The sequence below is a fragment of the Pelophylax lessonae genome (genome assembly GCF_965119305.1).
Source record: "Pelophylax lessonae genome assembly, chromosome: 5".
Taxonomy (NCBI): domain Eukaryota; kingdom Metazoa; phylum Chordata; class Amphibia; order Anura; family Ranidae; genus Pelophylax; species Pelophylax lessonae.
Window position 1 is genome coordinate 499,075,029 of NC_138772.1, and position 26,138 is coordinate 499,101,166.

General features: G+C 43.1%; 1 protein-coding gene across 7 annotated transcripts in view; it reads right to left on the minus strand.

Moving 5' to 3' along the window:
* Positions 1-26,138, minus strand: part of SYBU (syntabulin) — an 89,507-nt gene that overhangs the window by 31,542 nt on the left and 31,827 nt on the right. For all 7 annotated transcript variants that reach the window (XM_082259771.1, XM_082259768.1, XM_082259766.1 and 4 more), the window contains exon 4: positions 14,826-15,023. In XM_082259771.1, the coding sequence (XP_082115897.1) occupies positions 14,826-15,023 (198 nt within the window). The remainder of the gene's footprint in view (positions 1-14,825; positions 15,024-26,138) is intronic.

A 26,138-nucleotide genomic window follows, 5' to 3' on the forward strand; every position in this document is an offset into this window, starting at 1 on the left:
AAGCCAGTGTTTTCATTAGTTACGCAGCACAACACAACTCGGAATCAGCCTTCCATAAAAATGTACTGCGCTCTATATTACAGAGAAGCAAAAAGGATAAACACTGGTGTTTCCCATAGCAACTAGCCAGTTATAGGTTTCCTTTTCCCACCTGCCATTCAGAGAAAACCGTTAACCAGTTGTTAAAGCCGAACTCCAGACAAGTCAAGACAATATCCTCCAGGTTATATCCTTTAGACTATGTTTTTACACATACCAATTAAAAGGATTTGATTTTGGCTGCCAATGCTTCTTTGCAGCAAACCTCATACTTCAATAACTCTAGCCTGGGGAAGTGCAATAGAGGTGGCACCAGGTCTCAGCTTGGTGACAAATCTTTCAGCTGATAAACTACATTTCCCAGAAGGCTCCAATACATGCTGAAAATCCATGTAATTGAAAATGAATAATATCTTGGCGACCAGGACATGGTATACAGTAGGTAGTCAATCACATTCAACTGCACCTGTTATGAAATGCTGAGGTTTCATCACTTTTTCTATTCCACTGAAGGCTCGAAAGATACCCCCTGGCAATTCTAGTCACACAGGTAGCATAGACACCTTATTCCAATCACCATGGAATATGTAGATGTTGATTGTCCAAGAACAGGATGGGAGGTGTGAACGTTGTGGAATCATGTTCTCCCATCCTGTTGTTGGACAAACCAACATCTACACATTGAATTATGACTTGGTTAAGGTGTTCCTGCTACCGGTGTGGATGTGAATCCTGGGGTATGATTCGGAGACCCACTGGAACTGGAAAAGGTGGCTTTGGGCAGTGTCAATTTTGGCAGCAAATTTCAATTTAGTCATAGTCTTTTGACTAAAATGCCATTTTAATTCCTCTGCAATTGTTTTTAGTCATATTTAGTAAACTAAAATATCCTACATTCTAGTCAACTAAAACTCATTTTAGCCATCTAAAATCTAATGGGTTTAGTTAAATTGTAATGCATTATTTAAGCATTTCTCTACAATTTCCAAACTCTTTATTATACTCCTGGAGTAAAAAAAAAAAAAAAAAAAAAAAAAAAAAAAAATCGAATGGGTTGTTATTTATGGTAATAAGGTTTGAACAAACTCTCAGCCACAGATTTAACCACTCTGTATGGTCTGAGGAGGCCTGTAATGCCGCACAGTGCTCTGGACATTGGCAGTCTAAGGAGGAGGCCTGTAATGCATTGCACACAGTGCTCTGGATGGTCTGAGGAAGCTTGCAATGCACAGTGCTCTGGATGGTGATCTGAGGAAGCCTGTAATGCACAGCGCTCTGGGACAGTGGTCAGAGGCCTGTAATGCTGCACAGTGCTCTGAGACAGTGGTCAGAGGCCTGTAATGCTGCACAGTGCTCTGGGACAGTGGTCAGAGGCCTGTAATGCTGCACAGTGCTCTGGGACAGTGGTCTGAGAGGCCTGTAATGCTGCACAGTGCTCTGGGACGGTGGTCTGAGAGGCCTGTAATGCTGCACAGTGCTCTGGGACGGTGGTCTGAGAGGCCTGTAATGCTGCACAGTGCTCTGGGACGGTGGTCTGAGAGGCCTGTAATGCTGCACAGTGCTCTGGATGGTGATCTGAGGAGGCCTGTAATGCACAGCGCTCTGGGACAGTGGTCAGAGGCCTGTAATGCTGCACAGTGCTCTGAGACAGTGGTCAGAGGCCTGTAATGCTGCACAGTGCTCTGGGACGGTGGTCTGAGAGGCCTGTAATGCTGCACAGTGCTCTGGGACGGTGGTCTGAGAGGCCTGTAATGCTGCACAGTGCTCTGGGACGGTGGTCTGAGAGGCCTGTAATGCTGCACAGTGCTCTGGGACAGTGGTCGGAGAGGCCTGTAATGCTGCACAGTGCTCTGGGACAGTGGTCGGAGAGGCCTGTAATGCTGCACAGTGCTCTGGGACAGTGGTCGGAGAGGCCTGTAATGCTGCACAGTGCTCTGGACAGTGGTCTGAGAGGCCTGTAATGCTGCACAGTGCCCTGGACAGTGGTCTGAGAGGCCTGTAATGCTGCACAGTGCTCTGGACAGTGGTCTGAGAGGCCTGTAATGCTGCACAGTGCCCTGGACAGTGGTCTGAGAGGCCTGTAATGCTGCAAAGTGCCCTGGACAGTGGTCTGAGGCCTGCAATGCTGCACAGTGCTCTGTGAGGCCTGTAATGCTGCACAGTGCTCTGGACAGTGGTCTGAGGAGGAGGAGGAGGCCTGTAATGCATTGCACACAGTGTTCTGAACAGTCTGAGGCGGCTTGTAACGCACAGTGCTGTGGTACGGGGGTCTGAGAAGCATGTAACGCTGCACAGTGCTCTGGATAGTGGTCTGAGGGGAGGCCTGTAAAGCTGCACAGTGCTCTGGATAGTGGTCTGAGGGGAGGCCTGTAATGCCGCACAGTGCTCTGGACATGGGCAGTCTAAGGAGGAGGCCTGTAATGCATTGCACACGGTGCTCTGGGACGGTGGTCGGAGAGGCCTGTAATGCTGCACAGTGCTCTGGGACGGTGGTCTGAGAGGCCTGTAATGCTGCACAGTGCTCTGGGACGGTGGTCTGAGAGGCCTGTAATGCTGCACAGTGCTCTGGGACGGTGGTCTGAGAGGCCTGTAATGCTGCACAGTGCTCTGGGACGGTGGTCTGGGAGGCCTGTAATGCTGCACAGTGCTCTGGGACGGTGGTCTGGGAGGCCTGTAATGCTGCACAGTGCTCTGGGACGGTGGTCTGAGAGGCCTGTAATGCTGCACAGTGCTCTGGGACGGTGGTCTGAGAGGCCTGTAATGCTGCACAGTGCTCTGGGATGGTGGTCTGAGGCCTGTAATGCTGCACAGTGCTCTGGGAGGGTGGTCTGAGAGGCTTGTAATGCTGCACAGTGCTCTGGGACAGTGGTCGGAGAGGCCTGTAATGCTGCACAGTGCTCTGGACAGTGGTCTGAGAGGCCTGTAATGCTGCACAGTGCTCTGGACAGTGGTCTGAGAGGCCTGTAATGCTGCACAGTGCCCTGGACAGTGGTCTGAGAGGCCTGTAATGCTGCACAGTGCCCTGGACAGTGGTCTGAGAGGCCTGTAATGCTGCACAGTGCCCTGGACAGTGGTCTGAGAGGCCTGTAATGCTGCACAGTGCCCTGGACAGTGGTCTGAGAGGCCTGTAATGCTGCACAGTGCCCTGGACAGTGGTCTGAGAGGCCTGTAATGCTGCACAGTGCCCTGGACAGTGGTCTGAGAGGCCTGTAATGCTGCACAGTGCCCTGGACAGTGGTCTGTGAGGCCTGCAATGCTGCACAGTGCTCTGTGAGGCCTGTAATGCTGCACAGTGCTCTGGACAGTGGTCCGAGGAGAAGGCGGCCTGTAATGCATTGCACACAGTGTTCTGAGCAGTCTGAGGCGGCTTGTAACGCACAGTGCTGTGGTACGGTGGGCTGAGAAGCATGTAACGCTGCACAGTGCTCTAAATAGTAGTCTGAGGGGAGGCCTGTAACGCTGCACAGTGCTCTGGATAGTGGTCTGAGGGGAGGCCTGTAATGCTGCACAGTTCTCTGGATAGTGGTCTGAGGGGAGGCCTGTAATGCTGGACAGTGCTCTGGATGGTGGTCTGAGGGGAGGCCTGTAATGCTGGACAGTGCTCTGGATGGTGGTCTGAGGGGAGGCCTGTAATGCTGCACAGTGCTCTGGGACAGTGGACTGAGGCCTGTAATGCTGCACAGTGCTCAAATGGTGGTCTGAAGGGAGGACTGTAATGCACAGTGCTCTTGGTGGTGGCATGAGAGGCCTGTAATGTTGCACAGTGCTTGATGGTGGTCTGAAGGGAGAGCTGTAATGCACGGTGCTCTGGGTGGTGGCCTGAGAGGCCTGTAATGCTGAATGGTGCTCTCAGCTCTGAGGGGAGGCCTGTAATGCACAGTCCTCTGGATGCTGGTGGTCACAGGAGGCCTGTAATGCACACACAGTTCTCTCAACAGTGGTCTGAGGGGAGGCCTTTAATGTACACACTCACAGTGCTCTTGCTCTGGACAGTCGTAGGGCGGGACTGGGACTCTCGTCGGGAGGCCTGTAATGCACAGTGCTGCCCTGAACGGTGGCCTGAGGAGGCCTGTAATGCTACACAGTGCTAACTGCTAAGTAGTAAGCATGCTACGGTCTCCCTTGCTTGCTGGGAGTGAAAGCACTCACTGGCTCTGCACAGGCGGAGCTTTGTGGAAACTGGAATTTCATGAGGGTAAATGTCCCTCCTTCACATCTTTGTTTAGTTTTCGTTCATTAACGAAAACGGAATTGATTTTCGTTATAGTTTTCATCAGTGGAAATAAGGACTTTTAGTTTAGTTTTCGTCACTGTAAAAAGGTTTATGAAATTGTTTTTGTCGACTAATTAAACACTGGCTTGGAGAACCTACAAAAACATCTTCAATAGTGGAAAGAAAGTCTAGTTGAATGTGACTAACTACTAACAATTGGTTAAGGGGGGCAGCGATGAACTGAGATAGAACATAAGGACAAAAGGGGGTTCGTGCAAGGATTACTGGTCTTAAAGTGGGAGTAAACTCCCATGCATGACTTTTAGCTAGTAAGGCTTACCTATAGGTACATGCACCATTTAGGAGAGATTTACTTTTTATGCAGCTGGTGACATCAGGGGTGCATGCGCTCTGAAGGAACGGCATACTGTTCCTTTATGGCAGCTCCTGCCATGCACACAGCCAGAGTCTGCGAACCCGAAAGGAAGACCGGGTGAAGATGGAAGTGCCTTCAGCTACGACAGCTCGTCGCTGGAGGGCTTTGTTTTAGGGTAAGTTTCACATAATGTGTGATGCCTACTAGCACATTACGGCACTGTCCAGATTAAAAAAACAAAAACAGCAGTTTACTACTGATTTTAAGCATATATGTGAGTAGCTGCTAAAGGGGTCATTATTTTAGAAAGGAAAAATGATTGTTCTAACAGATTGAAGAAGGAGAAAAGCAGAAGAAATTGGATTGGTGTAGACCAGCTTTCCTCAACCAGGGTTCTGTGGTACCCTAGGGTTCCTCCAGAGATTTCTACGGGTTTCTTGAGCAATGAGCAACTTCTGCCTCTCAGGTGAGCTACCACTGACCATGAAAAATTTTTTTTAGACAACAGCAAGGGGGGATTCTTCCCAATCACCCCAAATGTAAGGATCCTTCTTCCTAGTAACCATCAGACTAATGTGCTGCAGATATAGATATTCAATAGCAGGGTTTCCTTGAAAGTTATTTCAAGAGTTCTCTCATGGTAAAAAGGCCGAGATAGGCTGGTGTCGAGTGTTGCCTCGTCTTTTTGGCGTAGACCAGGCCCAGATTGGCTAATCGGGAGCATCTGGAGAATTCCAGGTGGGCTGGTCCATTTGGGGTGCAGGCAGGGCAGGTGTACTGCCGAAAGTTACAATTATCATCTACCCTGGACGTGTCCATATGTGTGATGAAGGGGGGACGCACTGGGAGCTTCTGCCTTCTCCTGCCTGACAGGGGTGAATGTCATTCTCCCTCCTCCTGTCACTGTACAATGTATGATCCCCGGACTTGTTCTTTCCATCCACTTCACCTCTGCCTTATCTCTTCTTCTGCTGTTTATCACTCTACTCTTTACAAGCTCCCCTCCCCCTGTCAGCTTGTTCTTCCCAGCCAGGTCACTTGAATCTTCCTCGTTGTTTACTTTCACTTTGTCGGCAGCATGTGGTCTCTTTACCTTCCCTGCACAATAGTAAGTCAACTCTGAGTCTTCTGCTCCTCTCTCCTGTCCTGTTCACAATAACCCTTCACCTTCTTCTTTCAGCTGTCCACGCCATAAATCTGCACTGCATGTCCTGCAGCCTCTGGTCCCAACTCTGGGCTATCTAAGCAGCCATTTAGCTGACCCAGTCCTGTCCTAAAATGCAGCATTAGCACTTTCTCTACAGTCCTTCACTCTGCTCTTCATTAACACATATTCTTATTACCCAGACCTGCCCTCCTCCCCCCTATCCCTATCCCCCCTATTCCTACCCCCCCTTTACCTATCCCCCTATACCTATTCCCCCCTATCCCCCCCATACCTACCCCCCCTATACCTATCCCCCCCCCTATACCTATCCCTAATAACCTGTGCATTGCGGTTTGGTCACAGTGTGATTGTGTGTGCGTTTTACTTGGATTTAGGTGGACTTCTATTGAATTTCTATTACAAAGTGCGTTTTCATGAAAGTACATCAAAGTCCTGCATGTTGCATCTTTGATGCGGTTTCAGAAAACGCACTGTGTAATGGAATTCAATAGAAGTGCACCTAAAATCCAGGTAAAACGCACATACAATCACACTGTGACCAAACCGCAGCGCACCGGTGTGACCCCACTATAAGGCAAAGTTCTCACCTTTGAATGTCAGTCACAAGATTGTGGCTTTCCTGACACACACAGAAACAAATCGTCCATTAGTAGACGTGCGACAGTGCCATTTATTGGTAATGGCACCCCACACATCTGCTAACACATGCACCAAACCACATGGTGTCTCAAAAGTGAAACATCTGGGGTCTGTTTAGAGCCCTGATATTTCATAAAAGCCCCCCAACAGGGCAGTTAAAAATGTAAAAAGTATATATTTATATATATATATATATATATATATATATATATATATATATATATATATATATATATATATATACACACATATACACACTGTACATATAAAATTCTCAAAACAATATAAATAAATAATGTAAAACATTTGTAAAAAATAAACAATTAAGGGCTTGTTCACACGTGTTTTGGTCTCTGAAAAGCAACCATCATGCAGATTGCCATTAACAGATTTATTTAACCAATCTTTAGTAACAGGAGTCGTCCCGGAAGATTGGAAATTGGCAAATGTCGTGCCCATTCACAAGAAAAGTAGTAGGGAGGAATCGAGCAACTATAGACCAGTGAGTCTGACATCAATAGTAGGCAAATTAATGGAAACCCTATTAAAGGATAGGATTGTGGAACATCTTAAATCCCATGGATTGCAAGATGAAAAACAACATGGGTTTACTTCAGGGAGATCATGTCAAACAAATCTTATAGATTTTTTTGACTGGGTGACTAAAATAATAGACAGTGGAGGTGCAGTAGACATTGCATATCTAGATTTTAGTAAGGCTTTTGACACAGTCCCACATAGAAGACTTATCAATAAACTGCAGTCATTGAGCATGGACTCCCATATTGTTGAGTGGATTAGGCAGTGGCTGAGTGACAGACAACAGAGGGTTGTAGTCAATGGAAAACATTCAGAACAAGGTCATGTTACCAGTGGGGTACCTCAGGGATCTGTACTGGGACCAATTTTGTTTAATATCTTCATAAGTGATATTGCAAAAGGCCTCAATGGTAAGGTTTGTCTTTTTGCTGATGACACAAAGATGTGTAACAGGGTTGATGTTCCTGGAGGGAAACGCCAAATGGAAAAGGAAAACTAGAAGAATGGTCAGAACTCTGGCAACTGAAATTTAATGTGGATAAATGCAAGATAATGCACCTGGGGCGTAAAAACCCAAGGGCAGAATATAGAATATTTGACACAGTCCTGACCTCAGTATCTGAGGAAAGGGATTTAGGAGTAATTATTTCAGAAGACTTAAAGGTGGGAAGACAATGTAATAGAGCAGCATGAAATGCCAGCAGAATGCTTGGATGTATAGGGAGAGGTATAAGCAGTAGAAAGAGAGAAGTGCTTATGCCGCTGTACAGAACACTGGTGAGACCTCACTTGGAGTATTGTGCGCAGTACTGGAGGCCATACCTCCAGAAGGATATAGATACTCTAGAGAGAGTTCAGAGAAGAGCTACTAAACTAGTACATGGATTGCAGGAAAAAAAAACTTACCAGGAAAGGTTAAAGGACCTTAACATGTATAGCTTGGAAGAAAGAAGAGACAGAGGGGATATGATATAAACTTTAAAATACATAAAGGGAATCAACTCGGTAAAGGAGAAGAGCATATTTAAAAGAAGAAAAACTACCACAAGAGGACACAGTTTTAAATTAGAGGGGCAAAGGTTTAAAAGTAATATGAGGAAGTATTACTTTACTGAGAGAGTATTGGATGCATGGAATAACCTTCCTGCAGAAGTGGTAGCTGCAAATATAGTGAAGGAGTTTAAGCATGTATGGGATAGGCATAAGGCTATCCTTCATATAAGATAGGGCCAGGGACTATTCATAGGATTCAGATATATTGGGCAGACTAGATGGGCCAAATGGTTCTTATCTGCCGACACATTCTATGTTTCTATTGCTCTTCAGAGAGCATTTGACAGGAGGTAAGGAGCCGTTGTATCGCCTCCCTACTGCCTGAAACAAACCTTCTACCATTATTAGCCTTATCTATAGATGGGGTGGGGGGCACAGCTTGCCATGTTTGCCCTAGGCACTGAATGACCTTGTCTCGGCACTGGGTGAAGGGGGTCCGGCCGCACCGGGCGCAACATCTGGGGGGCTGTCATGTAGCATGACAGTGAAGGCAGTTTTATTCCAGGACAAAGCAGTGTCCCAGAATTTAACGCACACTGTGTGATTCCTGAACTGGTTGCTATCCGCCTGCTGTCTAGCAACCAGTGACATCAGGCACACACAGGCAGGGGCCCAGCATTCATAGCGGAAGAGGGTTTAAATTCCTCAATAGAAGGAGATGATGTCCTCCTTGATTAGCTACCTCTGGAGGAAGCTGGGGGAAAGGTAAGTAAATTGGGTATTTTTTTTTTTTTCCCTACAGGTATTTAGGGGATATTTTTTTTTTTTGCAGTTTTAACTAGCATTTTATGGAGGGTGAGGTGAAGGATGGCCTTGAATAAGGAGATATTGCCCCTGAGTTGCAAGGTCCTCTTGTTGCCATCATTCATTTTGGTGTCCCTGAGACAACTGCACAGTACAGGAACAAGTAACAAGAAGCAGGCGTTCCATCTGGGAGCTTGCATGAATCTTAGATTTTTGCATAATTCTTAGAAATACATAAAATTCAGATTAAGGTGAAGTAAATTAATTTCTGACTGCAGCACAGTTGCAGGGTTTGGTAGTTTACTGAAGCAAAATTGGAAAAAAGCCTCCAATGGACGCAGCTTAGGTGCTATTGAGGTCCTTGAACAAATGCACATAGACCATACATGACCGAATGTAACCGTCACCTTTCACCAAACTGAATGTGATCTGTGGATTCTACATCGTTGCATGTCTGTGTATTTCTCTAGAAATTTGTACAGGGTAGAGGTTTTATTTGAGCTATAGCCGGAGAACAGATTACAAAAGTTCCCCACTTTATATCACTGCAATGTTTAATCTCATTTTTAATACTAAGCTAAAACATGGAATGGGCTGCTTTGGCAGCACTATGAATTAGTGATCGACCAATATCGTTTTTTTATTGCCGATATTTTGGCCATTGAATATCGGCTTTGCCCGATATTGGCCGATATTTTTGTACATTTAAAAAAAACTATGTGTCAAAATGAGGATTAATGTTGATAAATGTAAAGTTATGCACTTGAGGGCTAAGAATATGCATGCATCATACATACTAGGGGGGAAGGATCTGGGGGAATCCATGGCGGAGAAGGCTACTACTGTATTTGCACTGAATTGGAAATGATATTTTTTGAAAAATACAATGAATTACAAGGCTGTAGAGAACAGTGCGCCATTGCAAACTTATATTCTGAGGTTTTAATTACATTATTTTAATATAGTCAGTCGTAAACTAAAGTGGGCCGGTCTAAGGCATGAAACTCCAGGGCTGAAAATGAGTCCCACTCCGGCCCTGGCGTAGACCATCATAGGAGGCCAGCATTTAGATAGATATGGGTATTTATGCTATTTATGCTAGTCTTATGCATCAACTACACACTTTTTATCCCCACTTGGAATTTTGGATTTAAAGAAAATCTGTCATGAGAGAAATATGTAAGCTGTCATTTACAGACCTCTTTCTGCAAATAGTTGTTTGGCCATCGTGTTGGGGCTTTGCTTTATTATTTGAGTTACTAACGTGGAACAAGAATAAAGGAGATTGACATTCACGTTCTACGCGTATAGGGAGATTGAAAATGGCAGTGGCATAAACACACACACACACGTTGAACTGGATGGACCAGTGTCTTTATTCAACCTTACCAGCTATGTAACTAAATTATTCTGGTTTTGGATTTGTGACACAGAAATATTGGAAGGGGACCCAACCAGACATCCACTTTTCAGGAGGCAAGTATTAGCATACCCCATATTTCTTCCATGATTGGTGCCCTTAAAAGGGTTTCATTTATTTTGTCCATGACCATGAAAAAGGAGTTTAACTGTGAAGTAACTAAATCACAGTTACAATTATGCATGCTTATTTTCCTGACCCGATTGCTTTAAGAAGTAAAACAAATCATATTGACAGACATGACACGCAGGCTTATCATTGCTGACTGAAGTGTTGGAATTTGCACAGGTGTAACAATGTTCCTTATTCAAATTCAATCCTGTTAGCATTCTGTTGGGCAAAGCAGAGCTGCAGTTGCTATAGAAACTGACGGGAACTCAGCAGAACAGAACAGCATTATCATGTGTACTTACAATTTACAAATGGTTATTACAGCAACCCTGCACATAGAATCAAATACCCATTTATGTGGTGGACGAATACTTGACTGGTCATGAAGGCGTGACTCATTATGTTCAATATTTCCAGGATGGAACATTGGCATTAAACATTGAATTTTAAGATCTCTTACAATAACAATAAATATAGAGAATATACTGCCTAATGCCTCGTACACACGCAACGATTATCGGCCGACCGATCGGCCGACCTTTGTCCAGTGTTGTTGTGTTGGTTGAAATGTGCTCTAGACTGCACACAAATTTTCTCGGCCAACAAAAATCTACTTCAGAAGTGATGTCATGTGATGGTTTACTTTCCGTGTGTTTTTTCTTCTCTGAGCATGCCCAGTCTTGCTCATCAGATTTTTGTCTGCCGAAATCTGTACTGACTGACGGAAAAAAAAAAAAAATCGGCCGTTGTATTGACGGCCAACAAAAATTTTATAGCCTGCACACCAGATTTTTTTTCGGCAGAAAAGTCGGAGTCGGTTGTCGGAAGCATCATACTAACAAGCCGAAAAACGGCCGAAAATTCACGGCCAACTATCGACGCGTGTGTACGGGGCATTACTGGTGGGTCACAACCAAACCAGTTTCTTTTGCAGGAGAACCCAAAATGCATCAAACCCCTGCAGGTTTCTTGAAGATGGGCCCCTTCCCAAAGCTAAAAATCCCAGGGGCGTTCAACTATCCATGCTGATTTATAAACATCCTTCAGATATATTAAAAAACAAAAAAACCTCCTTTACTTACATTAATTTGATTATTTCTAAACTGCAAGACCTTGCAAGATCTCGGGGGGGAATGGCTTTTTCCACCACAACAGATGAATGTAATATCGTATGGTGCAGGCACAAGATCAGGTGCCTGACATTCTTTCCTCAACGTGTGCATGCCCCATATGACATCACACAAGATTTTTAGATTTTGGAAAGGGTGCCTTTTTTTTTTTTTTTTTTTTAAATAGCAGCATGGGTTTCCAACCTGGGGGACAAAACATGGAGCCTGGGGAAACAGGGCAAGGAGGAGGCAAGTGCGTACTACCAGCTTGTGGGAAGGAGCAGTCCTTATGTCGAATCGAACCTCCTCTTTGAGCCTTCTATCAAAATTTTCTACAAAAGTAGACCTGTTATCACAAAATAAAATAGTTCACTCGTCTTTGAAGAAAATTACTTGGAGTTAGAAATGATCCTGCCACAAGCCTGGGCAACTTAACCAAGTCCAAACCGCCTGCCTGCATATATACTGCAGCAGGGTGGCCTGGCTGCATGAAAATCGCATACATGTACATGATTTTGTGCATGAGATTGGACACAACAGGAGCCAATCCGGCAGCTGTGATGGCCGCCAGGACCCGCCGATCACTCGGTGGAATGACAACGGCGGTCTGCCTATGTAAACAAGCTGTTCTGTCAGGGAGGAAAAGAGATCTTGTGTTTCAGCTAAGCTGAAAACGATTTATTTTCCTCTAGTGCATCCACTCCCCCCCCCCCCCAGTTAGAAAGCACTCCCTAGGAGCACATTTAACCCCTTGATTGCCCCTGGTGTTAACCCCTTCCCTGCCAGTGTCATTTATACAGTAACAGTGCTTTTTTTTTTTTTTAGTGCTGATCACTTCAATGGGGGGTCACTGGTCCCCAAATGTGTCACAGTGTCAGATTTGTCCGCCGCAATGTTGTAGGCCCGCTAAAAATCGCTGATTACCGCCATTACTAGTAAAAACGATAAAATTTTTTTAATACATTTTTTTTTTTTATTGGGTATGTTTTATAGCAGAAAAAAAAAAAAAACATTGTTTTTTCCCCTCAAAATTGTTGTTTACAAAAAATAAAACCGCACAGCTGATCAAAAACTACCAGAAGAAAGCTCTATTTGTGGGAAAAAAAGGCATCAATTTTATTAGGGTACAGCATCGCACGACCGCGCAATTGTCAGTTAAAGCAACGCAGTGCCGCAAAAAGATGGCCTGGTCATAAGGGGGTAAAACCTTCCGGGGCTGAAGTGGTTAAATGATAAAAATAGGACATACGTGGAGGTGACCTTTAAGAAAAACCTCTTTTTTAAAACAGTAGAGATAGGGGTAGCCAAAGTTCTAGGCAAGTCTTGAATTTTCCTATAAAAATTGAGCTGGGTCATGCTCCTTCTAAGTCTGTATATTAATATGTCCAGGAGGTAAGAGGAGCATAACAAAGCTTGACTTTTACAGGAGACGATGCATACAGCGGTCTATATGTGTGGAAGTACTGATCCTTTTGACATGCGGCTTTCACTGAATATAACCTATGTTAAAAGGTACCTTTTCATCATATGATCAGCTTGAATTGGCCAGATTTACTTTAAAAGCAGCTCTATAGTTGCCATTATCAACTTCTGAATAGCCCAGATGCAAGATTGTGAATATTAAATGTTGTAAAGCGCTGCACAAACTGTCAGTGCTATATAAATCCTGTATAACAATTTAGGTTTTTTGGTTCTAGCACCATCTTTTTAACCCTCTGAAACATTCCCTTCATACACAAGGAGCATGAGAGGGAAGTTTCACTATATACAATTATGTATGTAAAAGCCACAGTGAAAACCCTGCTAAATATTATCCATCGAGAGATCTATCTATCTATCGAGAGATCTATCCATCGAGAGATCTATCTATCTTTCGAGTGAGATCTACCTATCGAGAGATCTATCGAGAGATCCATCTATCGAGAGATCTATCAAGAGATCTATCCATCTATTGAGAGATCTATCAAGAGATCTATCCATCTATCGAGAGATCTATCGAGCGATCTATCCATCTATCGAGAGATCTATCAAAAGATCTATCTATCGAGAGATCTATCTAATATTTTTTTTTTTTTAATAATTTAGCACATATTGCTTGGAAAGGATTAGCTTTAATTACTAATTTGGGGTCCACATATTTAATTCAAATTGTATCGAATAATTAGGGAAAAAAAAAAAAAAGGAAGAAGGAGGGTAGGGTTTTTTGTGGGCATTTTTCTAATTATTTTTGTGGTTGGATTGATAGCACTGAAAAAGAAAAAAAAAAAAAAAAAAAAAATCATAAACTTTATTGGCCATTAGATCCTCTCTCTCAGTTAAGCATAATGGTTACATCAGATGTTTCCAATGTTTCTTGTAGGCGCCAAATTTGAATTTTCCAGGCTTGGCTGTTCAGAGGATTTTCCACTGGTTGGAAGCAGCCAGCTTCAGAGGAGAGCATGCTAGCTGTGGTTTCCGACTACCCACACTAATCTATGGGTGGATCTATATGAATTCCAATTTAAACCACTAATGACTTGTTTAAAGTAGAATCAGGAAGGTCACAGACATAGGAGGACAAAAAATGAAAAATATGCACATGGAACCAACTTGAAGTTCAAAAGCTTTGAACAAAAAAAGTATAAAAGCTGAATAGTTAACACTATGGCGACAAGAGCCCTCTGAAGCGTGTATGTTGAAAATATATTCTTAGACCACCTTAGATTATAATTAGGTCCACATTGGAGGATGCCTTTCGAGCACTGCAGTACAACAACAAGAAAAATGCATTCCTTCCCATACGATAGCTCTTGCCCAGCCTATAGCATCTGCCTAAAAAACCTTGCTCAGCTTGAGAGGCTAACAAAGAAGTGAACTTTGGAAGCGGAGCCCAAAAAAAAAGAGGTAGGCAGAGGACAAAGGACTAATCCCTGCAGCCAATCGTCCATGATTACTAACCAACCATGCTTTGTTCTGCACTGGGTATGTGTGGAGGCAGCCATCTTGGTAGAAGCTGGACATTTTTTTTTCCATGTTGAATGCTCCAGCAAAGGAGAACAGAGAGCAGTACAGTAGGGACATCCCCAAATATCACCCCAAATCTGGTAAGACTAACATACAAGCGACACTATGAGGTAGTGACTACAAGAGTGATTAGGTAATCCTTGCATACCAAAAAGTACACTGCTATTCAGGAGGAATTCCAGGCAAAAAGGATTTCTCAGGGTATTGCTGAGACACAGTTACCATATCTCAATATTCCCAACATCAAAATCTTTACTTTTTGGGCTCAAGTCCACTTTAAAAGAGCAAATAAATATAATATATATATATATATATATATATATATATATATAATATATAATATATATATATATATATATATTTATTAACCTGTACTGTAGAAATACAGTACAGACAATACAAAATCTTACCGGTCTTCGTTAGGCCACTCTTTGGCTCCTTCTTGTACCTCGTAGGCTGAACGTTGCCATCAGTATACATGCCAGTGCTGACTCGCTTGTGGCTGGAATCATCCTCACTTCCAGTACAGAATCCCATGGGGCTCATACCAGCATCGGATGGAGTCTTCACTGGGGACACCGATTGACTACTTGGGCAACCTGTGTCATCTGAAAGAATAGAATAGGAGCTACTTAGTAATGAAGAAAAAAAAAAAAGAAAATAAAAAGAAAAAAAAAAAAAAAAAAAAGAAGAAGAAAAAGAAGAAGAAAAAGAAGAAGGAAGGTGTGAAGAGGTCTCATGCATCTCGTATAGAACTTTGTTCTCACCACCACATGAATATGGCATAAGAGCAGAATGTTCTGAGGATCATTCCACAGTTTTACACACTTCATGCTCTCAGAGGAGAAAGAAGAGCTTCTTTTAACACACTATGTGCTGTATGCAAATGGCACAACCCCAGTGAGAAAAGCGAAGAATTTTATGAAAAAAAAATATTTTATGCAAAAATTGATTGGTTTCGGTCTTTAGAGAAGCCCAACCCTAATGGATTACATGCACAGAGGAAAAAAGGATGAAGAAGACTTCATACCTCTCTGGGACTTTAAAGTATGCTTTCCATTTTTTTCTCATTGCCTTCTTGTAACATGTATCTGATCCTGTGTGTTATGCAATGTTTTGGATGGACGACTATACAGTTTATTTTTCCAATAAACTTAAAAAAAAAAAAAAAACGCACAACTGGTTAAACTCACAAGTGCCTTTTTTTTTTATTTATTTTTTTTTAAATAAAAACTTTTCTTTTTTACTGGCTTCCCAAAATAACAAATGCAAGAATTTAGAGGTGGAGTGTGAAACATTAAAAAGGTATTAAAGTTTGGCTCTGCGTGGCCTTTTTACTCCCAGTTTTGTGTGGATACATGCCAATTCTATACATTGTTCCCTTTGACCTTGGTGCCTGCTTCTCTTTTATTTACAGATATAGTCCTCTATTGGGCACATGTTGGCCATTTTAGTCCTATTTGGCTTCAAATAAATGATCGCAGTTACCTGCTTTGCAACTTTAGTAAGGGCTACATCCCTATGTTAGTTTAGATATTAGGTGATTCCTTCATATATTGAGCAATTATAACATGTTACTGTAGGTTTTTAGATGCCTATACTTCCCGCTATGCGCCCTCCCGTTTTCCTTTGATGCCTATTGCTGCCTCCGAGGCCAATGTCTGGGCTCTATGATCCACCACATTGATGTGAGAATTTTTTCTTTGTATAGATGTAAGTATTTATGGTTTATATAATATATATTATATATACACACACATACACATACATACATATACATACACACACACACACACACACACACACATACATACACACACACACACACACACACACACACACATATACATACACACACACACACACACACACTATGCGATTGGTGCTAATAATACAAAATTATCTTTATCTAGTGATACACTCTCAATATACTGAGTACTGAAGAAGCCATATTTTGGTGAAACGTGTTGGCCATTACAACTGTACGTGTATGAACTGCAGTACTCTGGTTATGCTTTAAATTACATGGGATTGTATACTTCTGGTTCATTGAGCTAGTCTACCAATATAAGGCCCTAATTAGATTTCAGGTTACTAGGGGGCAATTTGTTGTCACTTTAGGTTTTGTACATTTTGTATGCATTTTTACCATGTACAAATAAATGTATTACTTTTTCTAACTATTTGTCATCTTCTTTGCTGAGCCAGTGAAGTCCGTTATCACTATTTTGTAGGGAAAGAAGAATGAATAAAGAAAGAAGAAAGAATAAAGAAAGAACAGATGGTAGATACAGGGGGGTTTTGGTTCCAAAAGAGTCTCCCCCAAATCAGGGACAGTTGTGAGCTATGCAGTTGGTTGAGAGAGTGTGAGCGAATTCCCTTCACATACGGTCTGATAAGAATGATTTCTTTAAGTGGGAAAGTGGATGAAAATCTCCAAGAGCAACACTAAGGGCCTGCTTTGAAGGGCTTTACATCAGATGGATTTTGCATTTCCATACAAGTCTTAGGGAAAGCAAAACCTACAGTACTTAAAAGCAGGTCAAATCACAAGTCATCAGATGGTCAAGTGCACCTGTTAATTATTTTTTAATGGTTTTAGAAGAGTCCCAAAGCGGATATTAAATGGAGGCCAGCGACACAACCCTATGGCCCATCAACACCACACCAATACCTTTCTGATCTACTGATACGAGAAGGATGGAAACCTTGGTATAGATATGTAGGCAAAGGACACACCCTTGCGATGCACCAAGTTACATGGACCATGAAGGATTGATATGCAAAAAAGGAGAAGCTTGAGAGGGGATATGATATTATTGTACAAATACCATACTGGTGACCCTAGCATAGGGAAAAAAAACTTTTCAGCGAAAACTGACACATGGCCAGTCACTAAAATTAGAAGAGAATTGGTTTAAGATTAAACTTCGTAAAGTGGTTCTTTACCGTCAGAGCGGTAAGGATGTGGAATTCTCTTCCACAAGCAGTGGTATCAGCAGGGAGCATTGGATAGTTTCAAAAGATTATTAGATGGGCACCTTAATGACCACAACATAACAGGGGTATACAATGTACTCTTGACACTCTCACAGTGGAACTGGATGGACTGGTGTCTTTTTTCAACCTTACTATGTAAAAAATAAATAAATAAATAAATAAAAAAAAAAAAAAAAAAAAAAGTTTAAACCCAATATCTATTTTTTTTGTTTTCACCGGCATTGCAAACAAACTCCATTTGGTGGTTAGATATACATTTTATTGCAGTATAATACAACAACTAAATATTGTATTTCTTTATAGAGGTCTATACATTGCACAAACAAAAAAAAAAAGGGGACGGGCAAAAAAAGAGGTAATTGGTGGATGTGGCGCTGCTTGTGCTGGATCTATCAGTCCCCGTTCACACTGGGGCGACCTGTGAGGCGACCTGGTCGCCTCACAGGTCGTTGTAGGTCGCCTTCCATAGGGAAGCTGCGGACCCGTTCTAATAGGAGCAACACAAGTCGCTCCGACTTAGAAAAAGGGTCCGGAGCTTCTTTGGGGCGACCTGGAGGCGACCGTCATAGACTTCAATGTTATGAAGTCCGTGCTGGCCGCTCCAAAGGTCGCCCCGGGAAGTAGCGTCGCTGCTATGTGAACGGGGCCTTACAATACTAAGTGTTATGTGTTCAATAAAAACACAGCCACGGAATTATGGCTATGGATGTTTTATTTCTCATATATGCCTGAGACTGCGGCGGTAACTGGAGTATAAGAATACAGCGTGTCAGCTATCCATTGCAAAAGGAGATTACATACAACATATGGTGCTGTGAATGTTGAATACCCCCTTGGTGGGGAGAGCTTTCCAGTGAGCGCTGCACATATGGGGGGGCACGAGTTTAGACCCCGGCACGAATATTTAATGAAAGCGCATTTTTTGATTTGATTTTTGTGCATATCATATTTGAGGACTATCTTTATACAGGGTGCAAGAATGTCACTTTTTTGCACTGAGTCACTATTAATGTTGTATTAGAAATATTCTATTGTACATCACTTTATCACTGATTTACTAAAATTGATATATTGGGTTTTGTGATCGGTTTCAAACTATTGATTTGTGTACAGTACTTATGTGGAATAGGTTAGGGTGCATATATACACTAAGTATTGTAATAGATCCAGCACAAGCAGCACCACATGCACCAATTTTCTCTAATACACATATTAACATCTACCCAGGTAACTAAGTGTAGACAGCAGATTCATATATCTGATTTTTAAAATAGTTTTTAAAAAGAGGAAAGAGGGGGGGGGGGGGAGGAAAAAAAAAAAAAAAGAAGAAAAGCCCCCCCCCCAAAAAAAAAAAAAAAAAAAAAAAAAAAAAAAAAAAAATCAGGGACAGCTGGGGGCTATTAACACACCTAATGGCCCTAACCCTTGTAGTAAAAATGCAATAGGGTTTCTAGCACTTTCCCCCTCTATGTAAAATTAAAATAAATAAAACAAACATTTTTTGGTGTCCGGTTTAGATCAGATAATCCACTTATTTGAAAAGCCAAAATTGTTATCCGATTATATTTTTTGTAAGACTAGCTTATTCTATTATTGTAAACTGTAGCAGAGATTTCCTTTAGGACGGGGTTATTTTTTCCTATACAAATTTTGTTCAAATAAAAATACGCTAAAAATGCAGCAACACATTTAAGGGAATGTAACAAAACTTCAGCCCATTTCCTTTCTTTTCCGCCCAGACTAGTAGTTTTGAACATAATGTATCTTGAGAGTTTCCTGTGATCTAGTCCCTGTAGCTGCGGAGTGTAAAGCCAGATGCGTTGGCAGAATGTTTCCACGGCTGACATGTGAGCCTGGTGACCGCTATCCAGACGCATGGATGAAGGCAAAGAGGAGGATCGGTGTCAGATGGTAAACACGCACACCCTCCTAGGCTACTAGCAGGAGGTGGCTGTACAAGATACATGCTGACAGTGCTTACAGACTGGAGTTTGTTGAAATGCTACAAAGAGTAATTATTTACATTAGAAGTGGGTTTTAGCGCTGTCCTAATATTTGTCTTGTTCCAAGAATCTGGTAAAAGGGTTGACTCATTTGAAGCTTGCATAACATTTCCCTTGGCACAGCAGGGAAGATGAAGAATCAGCTATTCCAATGCAGTTTATTCATTTGACAAGTTTGCTCTGTCCGCTTGTGCTTATTTCTTCCAAGGAGTAAGCATGAATAATACTTTTTTTTGTGGTGATCCTTAAAAGCATAGACACTGCAGATTAGGAGCAGTCACCTCAGGGTGCCATATTGAACATTGAAGCCCACCAGCCAAATCCACCACTACCCATTTATAAAAATAGGTCTAATGTGCATGATCCCTTTCCCATCCCACAATGCAGAGCTCAGGGCCTTTGCAGCCAAGAGCCAAGGCCAACATCAGGGTTAAATAAAGGATAGTTTTAGTTTAAAAGGCCGGTGTAACGTGAGAATTACCTACCCCGTGAGAAAAACCTACCCTCGTCACTTCCTGCCAGAAACAGCTGAGCAGCGCAGCAGTGCGCATGCTCAGTCCCGGATACCTAAAGGAAGAACAGAAGAGCTTACTAGTGCGCATGCGCACTAGTATGGAAATATGTCGGTGTACCGTGAAAAAAAAGCTACCCACGCGGCGGTAACATAAAACAGCTGTGCTGAAATACGACTCATCTCCGCTCCTGTCCCGGTCACTTTCCTGCTCTCGGCAAGTAAATATAAAAGCGGCTCTCGGCTCCATGATTTGTGTTTTCATACACCCTCAGCCGCTTTTATATTTACTTGCCGAGAGCAGGGAAGTGACAGGGACAGGAGCGGAGAGGACTCGTATTTCAGCACAGCTGTTTTAATGTACCCGCTGCATTACATACAGTGCCGAGAACCGGAAGTGACGAGGGGTAGGTTTTTCTCACGGGTAGGTAATTCTCACGGAACACCGGCACTGGTTCACCTTCAGCCAATTGTCACTGCCACATCCCTAATGAAGTACTAGAAAGAAATTGAAAAGTGGCGAATGTCTGTGTCTACCCGCAAAGGAGCATACAGTCATAAGACCGCCATAATGGGACTTTGAAGGCAGTGATCTATATGGAAAAAATAGAAAATAAACAAGGCAGTTAAAAAGGTATAATTTTATTGAAAATCGAACTTGTCAATCATGAAATCAGGGATGCAAAATTGCATCAAAGCATATAAGCAATGTATATAAAATTACAAAAAGTAACACTATGAACCAAGAGATACAGTGATAGGGTCACCAGGGTCCGACATGTTTCGCCAATATAGTGGGCTTCTTCGGGGTAGTGACCTCTTTAATGGTTCAATAATTTTCAAACTTTAAGCATACAATCATTGACAACGACAGGAGTCCTGGTGTGTATATGGAGCCAACAAGGGTAAACCAACCCAAGTCATATTAGACGAGGGATATAGTGTCCTCAAATTATGGCAGATACTGGACCGGGCTACGGTCAACAGCAGACCAGATGTGCCGAGAAAAAGACAGGAGGAATAGGAGATTCCAACCTCAAGGAAAAGATTTCTTCTGTTGTAAAGCCTCGTACACACGTACCGATCGTCGGCCGAACGATCGGCCGTCTTTTGTCCGGTGCTGTCGTGTCTGTTGAAAACTGCAAAAGACTGCACACGAATTTTGTTGGCCAACAACAGCCGACTGCAGAAGTGATGTCATGTGATGGTTAACTTTCCTTGTCTTTTTTTCTTTTCTGAGCATGCCCAATCTTGCTTATCTGCTGTCTGTCGGCCGAAAACTGTACTGACTGGCGAACAATCGGCCGTTCTGGTGACGGCCAACAAAAATTTTAAAGTTTGCACGACAGATTCTGTTCGGCTGAAAATGCGCTGTCGGCTGTCGGAAGCATCATACTAACAAGCCTACAATCAGTACGTGTGTACGGGGCTTAACCGGTATGATAAGAGATCCGCAGCGTCAGGTAGTCATGTCCTGTCAGGGTTAAATACTTGAATAGGCTCATACCTTTGAAACAGTTATTACTTCTGTAGCACTACTCCCATGGGAGCTGCTGTGTGTGGGTTCCCCTGGGTTACCATTAGCAACAACAGAAGAGTCTGGCATTTTTCCAAGTGTTTTACCTCAGACGAGAAGCAGTCCAGTTTCTTTGGTTTTTAGGTTTTATTTGGAATTTGGATAGGAGAAGGGAATGAGTGGGATATTCCAACTTAAACTATGCACAATAGGCTGGGAATAGAGCTGAATAACGCTGAGCAATGCTGAATATAGCTAGTCACGGCTAGGCCGATGCTTCAGTCGGTCACAAGCTGCGACGCAGGACTGAATGAACTTTCTGAGGTAAACTGTATCCTGAGGTAGACTGTACTGCAGAACAACTTCAGGGCCCTTCCTGGCACCTCCTTTGTCCCTAATCTTCAGGGTTAACTACTTGGCACCCCCTTTCCTGTAACAATCTGTGTCAGCTGGCTCCTTGATCCCCGGACTTCTCTGGAGTGGTCTCCTTTCCTAGGCAGACCCTTGAGCAGCTCCTTTAGTAGTCACGTCATGATACTGTTTTTCCCAAAGTCCGCTGCCCAACAACTCCACTGGTCAGCACAGTGGATCCCCACTCCTAGTACCATAGGCCGACTGCCGGAACCACCTTTCTCACTTCAGCAGGAGGAGTGACAGCCATGCTAGGTGACCGGGTGCTACACTTCAGTCAGAAGGCCTTTGCTGTCACACTGGAGGCAAAGGGCGTACCTGGCCAAATGCAAAACACGGACTTTTCAGAAAGTCAGATCTTGCGTATGATCTTTGGTTATTACTGTGGAGCACTGTGGGCTAGAACACTGAATAAGAAATAGCCTGATTCGCACTGTAGGATGTCTTTTTTTTCCTACAGTAACGTGAGAGGTGTTTTATAAAGCTTACACAAGCACCAGTACAGGTCACACCTAAAGCCATAACCCATTGGCCCAATTTACACCTGTGAGTAATGCATTGAAAAAGAGATTAGTTTTACTGTGAATGGCATGCTAATGCACTATTTTGGTAGCATGCATACACCACCAGTGTTACCAGTGCATCACAACACAAATGCCATGTTTTGTGGTGCAAGGTTTAAAATAAATAAAATTGGGTATTTTTTTTTTTTTATGTTAAAAAGTGCTGCCAGTCCATTCAAAATGAAAAAAAAAAAAAAAAACACATTTATACTCCCCTAGATGACTGCAGCACCCATCCCAGCTAGAGCGGTTCCCATTCGCCTCTAAGAGAGAGAACGGAGTGCCAAAGACCACTGATAGCTCAGCAGAGAGTTGATGACTATCACTGGTCCTCTGCTCTGCCCCTCCAGCTCACTGGAGTGCTGGGCCATAAAGAGGGCAGCAGCAGCATGCTTGGAGGCTGAGCCAGCTGCCCCAGTCCATATGGTCAGGACAGTGGGCTTTACCCGGCTGTCAGCTGAAAATGGGTCACAGGAGAGCAGAACTAACTGCACTCCTTTGACCCATAGGAGAAGTATAGCCTAAAAAAGCGTTGACTATACATCTCCTTTAAAGGGCCATAAAGGGATCCTGACAGAACAGATATACAGGGGTTGCTATTCTTTAATGTGTAGGTTCTGTTATGTTCATCCTAACTTCACTAAATATGAAGTCTTTGATTAAACCAAAAATTCTGCATGGTGAAATATCAGGGCATTTCATGTGTCCATACTTGCGCTGGGTCATTGAAAAACAGATGGACTCCCCAGAGCTCTGCCTATGGTACAGCAGTTCAGTGTTACAGCTCTGCCTCAAGGTCTCCCTCATCTTGGCATCCTAGGGATGCCATAGTAGCATGTACAATAAGGGGTCGTAACCACCGGAAGATTATCCCCCTTAATGACAAGGCCATTTTTTGCGATTTGGCACTGTATTACTATAACTGACAATTGCGCGGTTGTGCGACGATGTACTCAAATAAAATGGATGTCCTTTTTTTTCCACAATTAGAGCTTTCTTTTGGTGGTATTTGATCACCTGTGCGATTTTTATTTTAAGTTATCGTGTCCACAAACTAGGAGAAAGATTTAGGCCATTTCTAATTTATTTTTACTAGTAATGGCGGTGATCAGTGATTTTTAGCGGGACTGCGACAGACAGATCGGACCCCTGACTGACATTTTTGACACTTTTGGGGGGGGACCAGTAACATTACTACAAACTAAAAATATGCACTGTTACTGTACTAATGACACTGGCAGGGGAGGGGTTAACACCAGGGGCGATCAAAGGGTTAAATGTGTCCCTAGGGGGCGTTTTCTAGCTGTGTGGGGGATGGGCTTATGGAATAAACACAGGGACCTGTGTACCTAAATAGGAAGAACACAGGGGCTCTGTGTTGATTGCTGACAGAGCAATGGTCTGCTGTGTTTACAAAAGCAGACCACCGTTCTGTCACCACGGGGAGCGATTGCGGCTGCCGGCCCGCACGGATCAGCTTCCCTGCTGGTGAAGGGCACGCTCCTCCATTGGGGCACGCATGCCCCCACGATCACTCGTGGCGGGTACGGCGCTTCGCGGGAACCTACCGCCGTATATTTGCGGTGGCTGGTCGGCAAGTGGTTAAAGAGATTTGTCAATTCTGCGTTTACATTTTCGGTGTGTATGAAGAGCATGCCTAACCATACAGAGCTGTAATATAGGACTCAGCACAGTAACGAAACCTATTTACTTACTGCTGGACACATGCCAAAAAATGTTCATTAAGTCAACACTTAGCTGGGAAAGTCATGCAATTCCTCTGCTGTCAGTTCCCAAAGAGGTCACTGCCTGTTCTCACAATTCTGATTACAGCAGCCTACTAAAGTTGGGTGTTTTGTGAGAAGATTGCAAGAGGATGAGCATATTACCAAATGCACACACCTTAAAGTGAGTGTAAAGTCTCGATTTAAAAAAAAAAAACAAAAAAAAAAAAAAACAAACATGTTATACTTACCTGCCCTGTGCAGCTGGGTTTGCACAGAGTTGCCCAGATTCTCCTCTTCTCGGGTCCCTTATTGCTGCCCCTGGCCCCTCCCTCCTGTTGAGTGCCCCCACAGCAAGCAGCTTGCGATGGGGGCACCCGAGCCGAGCTGCAGCTCCGTGTGTCCAGTCAGTCACGGAGCTGTGGCTCGGCCCCGCCCCCTCTCTCTCCTGATTGGCTGACTTTGACAGCCGTGGGAGCAAACGGTGCTGCTGCTGTGTCTTAGCCAATCAGGAGGGAGAATCCCGGACAGCCGAGAGACTCGTAGACATCGCTGGACAGAGATAGGGTTGAGGTATTAGGGGGAACTTCACACAGAAGGCTTTTTATCCTAATGCAAAGAATGCATTAGGATAAAAAAAAGTCTGCCTTTACAACTCCTTTAAAGAGGGGGGCGGGGGGGGGGGGGGGCTGACAATTATCTTTACATGCTGGCAAGCTTCAGCAGCTAGATGCTCAGCTTGCCAAGACCCTCATTCTTTCTTTTAACCTCAGTAGCCTCTTTGTGTGCAAACTCAACGCCTTCTCAGCCAAATTCAATGGGCCATGAGAGAAGTAGCATAGTATGGAACCATGGGTCAAGAGGCTGAAGGTCCCACCAGATTCATAAAAAGCCAGGAGAATCTGGCTGTGATAGTCAGAGATGTATAGTAACTAAGTAGAACTACTTCACTACTGTACTTAAGTACCGAAAGGCGGTATCTGTACTTTCCTGGATAGAATTTTTTTCTCCTACTTCCACTTTTACTTCACTACATTTTTTCAATGATCTCAATACTTCTACTCCGATTTTTTTGTGCTGCATCGTTACTCGTTACTATTATAAAAATTACCACTGCCAGAACAGTAGATGGCAGGTTTCATGAAGCTCAAAACATGTGCATTATCAGCGCATACGAAAATAAATGCTACTGTATGTATAAATAAAAGCTGCATTTGAAATAATAAAGAAACAATATGATGTTCAAACTTTTGACTTCTTTCTTTAATAACTACATAACACAATACTTGTACTTTTACTTTCAGTACTTGAGTAGCAAAATTTAAAAAAAAAAAAAAAAAAAAAAAAAACTACTTGCAATACTTAAGTACAAAAAATGTTGAATACTTTAGTACTTCTACTCAAGTCACTTTTTGATCGAGCACTTCCACTCAAGTCACTTTTTGATCGAACACTTGTACTTTTACTCAAGTATGGGTTTCGAGTACTTTATACATCTCTGGTGATAGTTTATTTATAACTAAGGTATACAAGCTTTAGCACAAGTTGCTGGTTAGCATTAGGCCTCATGAACACTGGACATTTTTACATCTGCTCCTAGGGGCATCTGGTGGTTTTCTTTCCAGCCTCTAAACTCCCCTGCATGTTAGCCTATGTGTCAATGCCAGCAAGTGCAGGAGCAGCACAGCTTGGTCAGAAAAACCACTTGATGCTACTAAAAGCTGCTAAACACGCCTAAATGCTTGACCATTAATTTAAAATGGCCAGAATAAATGGATTTTTGTAAAATCTTACCGTAAAATCCTTTTCTCTTAAGCTCATTGACAGACGTAGTCCTCGTTGATTAACAACAACTCGGGTTATACTGCCCTCTACAGGAGTAGGACTAGACAGGAAAGAAAATGTTCTGGCCACACCCTAGGGGCAGTCCCAGAGGGTATATCCTCTCACTTCCTGCTACAGCAAATCAGTTATGTCACAAAGCAGTGTTTAGAG